The sequence below is a fragment of the Rhinolophus hipposideros genome (genome assembly GCF_964194185.1).
Source record: "Rhinolophus hipposideros genome assembly, chromosome: 12".
NCBI lineage: Eukaryota > Metazoa > Chordata > Mammalia > Chiroptera > Rhinolophidae > Rhinolophus > Rhinolophus hipposideros.
The window spans coordinates 46824922-46837102 of NC_138058.1; the positions used below are offsets into that span (position 1 = coordinate 46824922).

The following is a 12181-nucleotide window of genomic DNA, read 5'->3' on the forward strand; positions in this document are numbered from 1 at the left end:
ACTAAAGGATGGTGTGAGACTTAACGTGATCTATTTATGTGTGGCACCTATTTTTGGCATGGAGTATTTCAGGTTTCATCTTGGAGGTAGTGTCTAAAGGGAGCTTTCTCTTCCTCCTCTGAGACATTCTAAAAAAAAAAAAAAAAAAAAGCAGCACGGTCTGCCTGCCTGCCCTTAGAAGCCACATCCAGGCAGGAACTTGGAGAGAGAAACGGCAAACTAACAGGACATAAAGAACGCATGGATCCCTGGGCTTCACTGCTATATGCACAACACGCTTATTATAAACCTCACCGTACTTTCTAAGTTTCTAAGCAGCTTACCCATTCCTGTGAATAATGAAGAGACACCATTACCAAAGCATTTCTTTTGGAAATAATATCAGCGGTGCAGTGAGAGTAGTTTAATGTTTCACATTTATAAATGGGAAATTATAACCAGGCTGACATTCTGGCACTTAGAAGACCAGGAAAAAAACCCCTTAATTCATGCATAGAAAAGCCATTTATAAAATGAAACTTGGTATATTTAGTTCATTTGAATTCATAAGTTCTCACATAGCCCCTAGATGTGTGTGTGCGTGAGTGTGTGTGCGTGAGTGTGTGTGTGTGTGTGTGTATACACACTGTATTTGTTATATATTTGTAATGAAAACCTTAACTGAATATGCATTATGTATATCAGTTGTACGTGACCTTGTTGGCTAGGGAAAAAGGACTATTTTTCAAACATGTTGTGTGGCTATTTTTAACCTGAGAACATTAATCAAAAAAGAGCTTAAATTTTACTTCCTCTGCTTGTCTCTCTGGTACAAATAGGATGACATGGTGTGAGGGTCCACTACACAAGGTATGACAAAGCCAGACTGTTTTGATATTTGTGCAAAGGACAAATTTAACTCTAAATCTCTCAGCCAGATCTGACTTTCCACACATAATCGGAGCCCATCCATGTGCGACCCTTGTCTAAACCTCCAAGAAGGTGCTGCCCTCCTTCCCTCTTTCCGCTGCTCTCTGATCTGACTTTCATGCTTAATCTGATCTAATCCTGCCAGCATTATCTTCATCTGTGCAATGAAACCTGGAGGATCCTTTCTCATATTTGGTGAGGAAAAGCATTTACTAAATCACTTGCTCAAATCATATGGTGAGGTTTTAGTGCCTTATTTTTTATTAGATGAGGGATGTAACATTGAGAGACAATATCAATGATTAATCAGGAATCTGTTTCTCCCCTTCTGGGAACAGGTTTTCTGAAATTGGGTTCAAAGAGACTAAAAGGGCTATGGAAAACTAGAAAACCTCAGCTAAAAATAAAACAAAAATTTTGAAGTGTTTTTCAAAAGAAAAAAAGAAAGCAAATCTAATTTCATTGACTTAGGTAGAATAGTTACCCATTGAAAAGCGTATTTAATAATAATAATAATAATATTAATATTAAAGACTTCTTAAAAATTTCATTCCATTCATTTAACTCTCTGATAGGAAAAGTCGTCTGCGGGTTCCGGATCTTATGATTGGGTTTATCAATATAATAGAACTTCTTCAGAATCTGAGCTTGTGTTTTCAAATCTAAAGTGTCATTAAAAAACATCATGATAAAAATACAAGTAAGATCTTTTAGGGAAAATACGTGTGAATTGTCAATGTTTCTCACATGCTGAAATGATTATTCAACGGGCATGAAAAAATTACATAAGATTTAGTTGAAATAATTATTGAGGTTTGATACATGTTTATCCTTTAACTTAGGATCAGACTTTCATTAGCAAGAAGTAGATTGGGCTAAAAGAGAAGACAAAATATGTGAATTATTTTTAAAAATCTAACAGAGATGTTAATATTAGTATTTGCATAACAATAAAATGTAATTTTATAATTCTTATTTTATGTATAATTAAATATCATAATTGAATACATTGAAAATATTAGACAGCAAACATACATTTTGAGAGAAGCTATTTCCCTGAAGATAGTCCACAGATATGTTTATTTGCTGGAGCGTATATATGTGTACACACATACATATATTCCCTTATATCAATAGTCAGATCTCTCCTAAGAAGTAAGCTAATTGAGCTGTTTGTGTTGATAAACTCCTTTTTCTCCAGACTATTCCTCTCTGAGCCATAATTATTTGCAATTTGCCTAAGTCGTCCATTTACTGATACGTCAAGCATGAAACAGAGGCAATTCCAGAAAATGGAAATGCTTCTCAAAATCAATCTTTGGGAAATAATGTGGTAGAAGTTACTGTGTGATAGAAGACTACCTTATAACTGTCACATGGAGATGAATATTAATTTGTTGAGGTTAAGGTGGCTTTGTGCTTCATTTGTTGACTTTGCTTAGCCGTCAGCAAAGCAGCACAGCCCAATTACTCCAGCAAAGCTATTTTTTCTAACAGTTTTATGATTTTTATGTACTTACCAGTCAGCACACATAACTATGTCAAAATGTCCTTCCAGTTGAGAGACATCTGTCTCATTATCCCATCGTAAAACGCTTGGAAAGAAAAAGATTTTTAAAATTATACTTCGCTTTTTTATTTTACTTTTGATTTTGAGCTATTAACATTATTTTTTTGTGCCACTTGAAATTATTTAAAAGGTATATATAAATTACTTCAAAAGGAATAATAAAAAAAACTAGGAATGTAACTGTCTGTTTTATATTTTATTTAGTCTTCAAATCTACAATAGGAAGAATTCTCTACTTAAATACAATAGTTAAGGTTTTGCTAATTTTTATAAGTTTTTGGAAATGAACTAGAGAAAAGTATCTTTACCATAATCATTAGAATGAATGTAGACTCTTACCATCGATGAGGTACATATTAAAACCAAAGTATGCCCCATCTGACTGGAAAACAAATTTATAAAAATAAATGCTGTGAAACTTAGTGTATGTTCGCATTGCCTGGCATGTCAGTTGCATTTCTTATTGATGAAACAAGCAATTTGGCAAGATGGAAGAAAAGCCAATTTTCATTTAGTACTTCTCAGTTTTTAGGCACATTTTAAAATTCACCCATCCTGATACTTAGTATCCAAAAGAGGATCAGGTTTTAAACTCACCAAAACCTCCACATTTCTGAATTCAGGTCAGTTCTTAGTCTTCATCTTACTTTTAACCTATCAGCTTGGAACTCTCCCATGAACTCCAGATTCATATATCCAACTTCCTATTTTAACATTTCCACTTGGGTATCTAACAGACATCTCAAACCTATTGTGGCCAATATTAAATTCTTCCCAAATTCATTTCACACTCAGTCTTCTTCATCTTGTCAATTAATTCCATCTTTGCAATTGCTTAGGCCAAAAACCTTGACCCACATTGGATATGCCAGCAAATGCAGTTAGTCCTATCCTCGGAATATGTCAAAAATCCAACTTTTCTCTATCTCCATTGCTTCCTCCCTGGAAAAAACTAACATCACCTCTCATATGAATTACTGCATAGTCACCTAATTGGTCTTCCTACTTCCACCCATCACCCTACAATCTCTGCTCAAGAGAGCAGCCAGAATGATCCTTTTAAGACATATCACATCATGAGACTTCTCTACTTACTACCTTGTAATGGCTCCTTTCTTCACTCAGAATAAAACCCAGTCCTTACAATGACCTATAAGACCCTATTCAATCTAGTTACCATGCTGACCTCATCTCCTATTATTCTCCTCCTTGCTCTTTGCTCTAGCAACATGGTCTTATGATTTCTTGATTACATCAGGCATGCTTCTGCCTTAGGGTCTTTAAATTGGCTGCTTCCTCTGTGTGAATGCTCTTCTTTCAGCTATCCCCAAGCCTCATTCCCTCACCTCCTTCAAGTCTTTGCTCAAATGTTTTACCTTCTCAGAGAAGCCTATCCTCATCGTTCTACTTAAAACTGCAATCATTCATTTCCACTCCCGTACTCTTGAACCCCTTAGTCTGCTCTTTATTTTCCTATAACAGTTATTAGCCTTCAGTGTGCTATATAACTAAACAATTAATTTATTCTCTCTTTCTCCAGTAGAACATAAGCACCACAGGGACAGGGATTTTAAAAATCTGCTTTTGCACCATGATGTATTTTCATTACTGAAAACAGTCCCTGGCACATGACAGCTGTTCAATAAATATTTATATTAATATATTAGCAATAAGTAGATTGAGCTAAACGTGTAAATGTACCTAGCATAGTGCCTGGCACACAAAAGGCACTCAAGAAATAGAGATTCCTATGTTAAGTTGTCCTATGAATAGAATGTGTAGTTTAGCCAGACATCGAGGCCATGTAAAATGCTTTCTAAGGATTTCTGCTTATGGCAAGAATAGAGTAACAAGGACCTCATTTACCCTACTGCCTGAAATAATCCATCCCCCAGAAACTACACAAAATATATAAGACAATAGTTTTTAAGAAACTAAAAATTAGCAACAAAGGACAGTGATCCTTGAGAGAGGGGGCAAAAATGAAGTGAGGCTTATCATTCCCTATGTTACTGCCTTGAGAGAGTTTCCAAGCCACAGTACAGGGAAGGAGAACTAAGGTGGAACCAGATGGTCTCCCAGAACTAAAGAGAAAGAGTGGAGAGTCTGAGGAAACCAAGGCAGTTACGGTTCCCAGTATAGAGTACCAGGTAGGAAAATGCTGTACAGAGAGACAATTCCAAAGATCTGTGGATAGTCCCCCTGGAGTATCTGCAGAGTACTGATTGATGCATGTATATGAGGAAACTACTTAAGGTTGGGAAAAGAACCATCAGAGAGGATTGGAGGGAACTGGTCCAGTATTCAAACAAAGCCAGGAATAGTACCTGTTCCTGCAGCCAGACTAGAAAACCTTATAATACACAGGGCAATGAGTAGAGTCCTCAGCTGGGTCTTGTCTCAGTAGTGGGGAATAATTAGCCCTAGATTAAGTGCTGCTCTGCTTCTGTCTAAAAAATCTTAAAAGCAAGACCAAAAATGATCGAATTATTTCAAAATAATTGTATCCCAGAACAGAACTCAAAAACATTTACAGGAGTACAAAAACATTCAGATGCCAATAAGGTAAAATTCAAAATACGTGGCATATAATCAAAGATTACCAGACATGCAAATAACTGAAATAATACTACTCATAACGAAGAGACAAATCAAACAATTGAACACAATCTAAACCTGACACAGATATTAGAATTAGCAAAGGCATTAATATAATTATCATAATGGTATTCATTTTATTTAAAAAGTTGAAAAGAGGTATAAAAGATATTTTTAATATCCCAGATCAAACTTCTAAAAATGAAAACTACAATATCTGAGAGGAAAACATATTAGATGGGATTAACAACAAAAATACATTCAACATCACAGAAGGAAAGATTAATAAACTTGAAGACAAAGCAATAGAAAGTATTCAAAATTAAATACAGAGAGGAAAAAAGTATAGAAATAAAAAGAACATTAATGAGTAAGCTGTGGGGCAAATTTAAGTGGTCTAATATATGTGTAATTGGAGTCCCCAAAGAAGAAAGGAAGAAGCAGAAAAATATTTGAAGAAATACTTGCTGAAATATTTCCAAACTTAATGAAAACTATTAATCCACAGATCAAGAAATTCCAACAAACTCTAAGCACAAGAAACACACACAAAAAACTACAAGACACATAATAATCTAATCAAATTGCCCAAAAGCAGAGATAAAGAGAAAATCTGAAAAGAACCCAGAGGGGGGAAAAAGATACATTATATAAAAATAAAGATAATGATGACCACATATTTCTTATGAGAAATATGCAAATTAGAAGACCATGTAGTGACATCTTTCAAGTACTGAAAAGAAAAAAATTATCAACCTAGAATTATATAGCCATTAAAATATATTTTTTAAAAAAGGTAAAATAGATGGTTTCAGATATCTACCTGCTATCTCTTACTACTCCTCTCTTTTCTTTTCTTCCCACGTACAGTCCTTTCTCTGGAATGGCCCCCATATTTGCTCACCATTTCCTACTCTCATTCAGGCCTGGACTACCTCTTTCACCTTCTCTGGAACCACTGAGGTGACTTTTTAAAAAAAACCATTTTCATCGTAAAATGAAGCACTGAAACAGAAAAACCACATGAAACAAATATATGCCTTAAGTAATTATTATGAGGCAAATATTCTTGTATCTACCATTCAGATGACAAAAGAGAACTTTTGCTTGGCACCTCAGAAGTCCCTTTACATGCTTTTTTCCACTCCTCCCTTTACCCCAATGCAATGACTTCGCAACTGGTCTGTCTGCCTCTAGCCTCTCCCCATTCATCACACCAGATAAGTAAATGTGCCTGGACACATCTTTTCTACTTTGATGCCTTTGATTATTCCCCACCCTCCCTTTTCATGCCTAGAATGCCCTCTTCAACTGCTTTTCTTCCCTTACCTTCCATTTGCTAACTCTCAGCTCAAGGGTCACCTCCTTCATGAAGCTTTCTCAGATTCCTCTACCTTAAATTGGCTGACAGTCTATTTATAATTACATAGCATGTTAAACCCATGCCATACATCCTGGTAGCTGGACAAGTATCTATCTCATCTGGATAGCTTGAGGTTCCTTAGGCAAAAACCTCACCTTACTCATCTTTGTAACCCCTAAAGAGCCCATCACAGTGCCCTACACACAGCAGACTCTAAATTACATTTTATTACATTGAACCAAATAACACAAGTTGGACTAGAATAGCAGCTAACTTAAATAGTTTGGGCAAAAAGTGTTGTTCATTAGCAAAATTAATTCCATGCCCTCATTTAGAGAAAAGTGTATATCAGACAGATATAGAAAAATTTTTTTTAAAAGTCCAAAAAACAAAACAAGGCAACGAGATACAAGAGATCCAAGTAATATTTCTGCATCTCCATTTGTTTCAACTGTTTTGAAATTGGTGTTTCTAACCTGAGATAGTGTTGGTATTTGGGACGGGACAATTTTTGATGTAATGGACTACCTGCTTCATTATAAATATTTATAATCTCTGCTCTCTCCAGTATTAGTAGTAACCTTTAGTCATTGTGACAGCCAAACAAAAGTCTCCATTACAAATGGGTGCAGAGGTGGGCACACAGTCTACCTCTGGGGGATTATCTAAAAGGCGTCTTCCACCTCTACTGTGTGCTTCTCCTTGAATCTCAACAACTGAAGGCTGCGACTTAAATAAGGAACTAATCAGAATTGCTGTCTTATTTATATAATTTTCCCCTTTCCACTGCCATTCACATCTTCATTAAGACGACACCATAAAATTTCAGAGTCCCAGGTGAGGAATAAAACCCTCACATGAAAAAAGGTAAAAATATACCTCTCTGAGGGATAGACAGCAGGACACCCAGAGTCACTTTTGTGCGGTTCAGCTGGGATGCTACACTGAACGGCAACTCTAGGGATAAAATGGGCTTATCAAAGTGTGGTCAGTGCTTCAGACAAATTAGGATCACCTGAGCAGGTTACTAAAATGTCAGATTCATGAACCTCAACACCAGGGGGTCCAATTCAGTAAGAAACTTTTGTTTTTGAAATAAGTACTACAGGTAATTCCCATGAAGATGGGTCATGGACCACTTTGAGAAACGCTATTCCAAAAGATCTTTACCTGTATGGATTTGGATTGAGAATACTGTTTGGCCACACATCTACACTTTAGTTGCATGTATCAAATGTCTTTATTTTCAAAAGGGGGATTTTTAAAGATGGTGGCCCTAAAGAGAGGATTAAGAACTCTCCCTGCTGGTTTGCTAAGGGAAGGAGGCACCATCACAGATGAACCAAAGCATTTCCTTTATATGAATCCCTGGAAAGAGATTACCTGACAGACTTTGTTGATGTTATCCTGAAATGAAATTCGTTTACATTTCTAGACTAGAAATAAAGCTTGGAGGAAGGGAAGGAGGAAGTAAAATTAGGTCTAAATGAAATTTTTACCTCAGAAGATCTAGAAGATTGGTTAAGAACAATTGAGTGTTGACTGTTAAGTCAGCTCCTGTCCTTTTTTTGTGAATACATGACATCTATAAAATAAACTGAAGAATACAGTGGATGGGAGTGGCTTTCATGAATGGAAATCTGGACAACTTTAAAACAGTGAAACACTACAGAATTGAATGAGAAACTCTGAGAGACCTCTGGTTCACAGTTCTCAAGTGAGGTCTCCAGACGAGCAACATCAGAGTCACCTGGGAACCTGTTAGAAATGCAGACTTGGGCTCCACTTCAGTCTTTCAGAGAATGGGGCCCAGTAATCTGGGTCATAAGAAGCTTTACAAATGATTCTGAAACTAAAGTTCGAGAATCGTGGCTCCAGCTTATCACTTCTTTGTTTGTGGCCTGACTTTAAAGCTGATCTCATTCTATGGCTCTGTATTTTTGTCTGTAATTTAGTTGAAATAAACTTATTTCAGAGTCCAAAACGAAGACAGATTTGCCTAACATTCAGACCCCCTATGTTGGTGACTGGTATAGTCTATACTGGTTAAGGAGAACAGGTAAGGGGTTTTGAGATCTTGGGATGAAAGGTAGTAATTACTTTACTAATTATATTTTCCATTTCAAATATATCTGATTCTATGATATGACAGCTGATTAAATTATTGTAATGCAGGGGCTCTGCTCCCACTCCCTGCACAAGAACGCAGGATATGGTGAGGCATAAAAGGAACAACAATGGAGCCATAGATAGGGGAGTCCATACCACTATACTGTCGATGGTGTCTGGTCGAGACACAAAAGCAAACATCCTCCAGTACCCCAACGAAGGGTCTTCCTGCACCCCAGTCTCACTGGCGGCCAGCCGAGACACAGGAGGTAGGATCAACACGATCCACAATCCACAATCCACTTGCTAACCACACTTGCTAGCTGCAATCCGTCGTCTGCTTCTCTGCCAACCAACTAACCCCTAGCGTAGCCATGACAGTTATATTAGTGGCTCATGGCTAACCGATAACAGCTGATGGCCACCCAGCCACAGCAGATGGCCATCTGATTACAGCTGATGGCCATTTAATAACCGAGCCAGCACCTTTTCTCGTGAGGCCAAGAGTCTGGAAACTGCTCTCTGGGACTCTGTCCCCACACTTACATGGTAGCAAAACAAAGTGACAATAAAAAATTAGAATTAGTTCTAATTTCATATAAAATTAAAACTGTACACCATTTGATGCTAAATCACAAAATTCATTATTGCTTTTTGGTGTTTTCACTTACTTCTTTTCCCTTTATATTTCTAATGTATAAATTTTCAAGTACCGTGCATTTTCATATAGGAACTTTGCTATTTCTGGTCAATTTCAAACTATAACTACTAAAATAATGGAGTAAAAACTGTCCTGATATAGTATTATAGTAGCAACTTAAGGTGACCCATATTAGGTGGTTCAAAAGACAAGAAAAGCCACCAAATTCTTTTAAGAAGCCACTATACCAGTGATATGAAAATCTAATAAAGATTGCACAATAACATTATGGACCAATTGTTGTTGATGAATATCAATGCAAAAAGCTCAGATGGCTTATATGGTCCAGCTTCCTTGGAAAATAGTCTGGAGTTCCTCAAAAGGATACACTAGATTTACTATATGACCATATACACCCAAGAGAAATGAAACTTGTCCCAAAAACTTGTACACAAATGTTCATAGCAGCATTATTCATAAGAGCCAAAAAGGGGAAACAACCCAGACGTCCATCAACTGATGAATGTAGACATGAAATGTACTAGTATATCCATCCAATGGACTATTATTCAGCCATAAAAATTAATGGCATCCTCATACATGTTAAACCTCAAAACACTGTGTTAAGTGAAAGAAGCCAGACATGAAAGACCACCTATCATATGATTCCATTTATGTGACATGTCCAGAATAAGAAAATCCATACAGGCAGAAAGTAGATTAGTGGTTGTCTAGCACTGAGAAGGAGAAAGGATGGAAGGAAATGGGGAGTGACTGCTAATGGGTATGGGGTTTCTTTTGGGAAGATGAAAATGTTCTAAAATCGATTGTGGGGTTGCACAACTCTGTGAATACACCAAAAGTCATTGAATTGTATACAAATTAAGTGGGTGAATTGTATAGTATGTGAATTATAGCTCAATAAAGTTGTTATTGAAAAAATCCCAGATAACATATTATTAGAATATAGCAGCCCGTTAAAAGAAGAATTAAGACACCATGACCGAGTGACTAGAAATGCAGATGGTTTAATATTAGGAAAACTTTTATTCTCTTGAATTTTTTAAACAATTATATCATGATATCAATTACAAATGATAACAATTTTGACTTATTTCTGATTCTGTTTTTACTGAATCAGAAAAAATTATTGAACTAAAAATTCAAGAGAATAGGAATTGTTATAGTTGTAGGTGAAATAAGAAAAACAATTTAATCAACTCTATGCATGCTGAAAAGACATCTGCTAAAGAGTCCTATTTATTTATATTTTTCTTCAAAAAATAAGAGTCAATAAAAAATTCCTTAACAAGATAAAAATAATATATATTTCTACTCAAAAGCCAAGAATTTCTACAACTTTTCACTAGATTTTAAAAAGCTACTTTCCCTTATAAATTGTTAGGTAAGCAGTAATGAAACAACCAAATATGTAAAAGCAAACTAAGCCTGCTTTTCTGTTTGAATTGTCATTCCCATACCTATATTTATTCCAAATATTTAAATGTCTTCTCCCCCCTCTTTTAACCATGACCTATTTATTCCCTTTATATAAATGGGAAGTGAAGGACTCATTATATCGAAAGCTCCTTTGCTAACTAAATCCAAGTAAAGGTATTTTTTAAAATAAAACATTCAGTTCTCTCAGTAAAAAACAGAATCAGAAATAAGTCAAAATTGTTATCATTTGTAACTGATTTCATGATATAAGTTTAAAAAAATTCAAGAGAATAAATTGACAAAACTATTAAAAATAATAACTCATTGAGGAAACTAAATATTTACTGCACAAAACCCTGTAGCTTTGTTTACATATACATAAATAACAACCAGTTAGGAAATATAATGGAAGATTTCATTTATAAGAGAAACAAAAATGATAGTTTCCAAAAAATAAGCTTAACAAGAAAAATAAAGAAAAACGTTAAGTGCTAGTGAAACACCTAAAAAAAATAAAACTTAACTAGAAAGAAAGCACCCCATTCTTGGATAGGAAGACTCAAAGTCATAAAGACATCAAGTCTCTGTTAATTATATATTTCAATGAAAATGCCAAGATAATACAAATACCAACATAATTTTAGAATAGTCTAGGAAGAAAGAATAATGGCAAGGGACTAGTTTTAACAGATGTGAAAATATATTACAATGTCAATAATTTACATAATTTGGTATGAATAGACAAAATCTACTTCTGAAAACTTGCTCCGTAGATATACTTACAAATAAACAGTGTATGTACAGATGTGTTTCACAGCAACATTGTAATAGCAAAATACTGACAACAAATCCTGTCTATCATTCAAGTGAAAAATAAGTTATTTTTTATCAATGGAGTATGATGTTGTCATTCTCTAAAAAAATTTTTTAAGATTGCCCCTTGTCCATTTTAAAGTGACTAACTGCTTTAAAAATGAAGACATTTTTGTTTGAAACATTAACTTCTGTGATACCGGTTTCCATAGAGAAGGGATATTTTTTTTTCTTAAAATTGGGAGACATTTTCATAGAGGATACAGCAGTCTGACGAGTACACCTGGCTATCAATAGAGAATGTGGCCAATTTTTGGTAGTGACATTCGACCTTGGTAAACAGTAGGGACCAGCATGTCCAAAGAGTCAATACAATGTTATTCTAGAAGAAAAGGCCTTAATTTTGAATTTGCTGCAGTTTAGAGGGCCCCTAAAAAAATACAGTGTCCCATACTTTAAAATCTAGCTCATTTTAACACAAAAAAAGAATTCTATCAAAATATCTGAAACTGGATAACCAGTCCTCTGGGAGTTAGTTTCTTCAGTGCAAATAAACAAACCAAAAGAAAAAAAAAGAAAAAAAGAAAAAAAACTGGGACATGATTCCTTCAATAAACTTGCCAAGCAAATAAAGACATGTTAGTAAGAGAAAGTACACATACTAATTTCTTTTCCATATCCAAGACAGCAACAGAAGGAAACGGGACTGTGGCATCTCTAAGCTTCTCAGCAGTTCTCA

General features: G+C 35.3%; 1 protein-coding gene across 2 annotated transcripts in view; it reads right to left on the reverse strand.

The window, feature by feature from the left end:
* Window positions 1–12181, reverse strand: part of CAMKMT (calmodulin-lysine N-methyltransferase) — a 329635-nt gene that overhangs the window by 20894 nt on the left and 296560 nt on the right. For both annotated transcript variants that reach the window (XM_081069253.1, XM_081069252.1), the window contains exon 8: window positions 2430–2504. In XM_081069253.1, the coding sequence (XP_080925379.1) occupies window positions 2430–2504 (75 nt within the window). The remainder of the gene's footprint in view (window positions 1–2429; window positions 2505–12181) is intronic.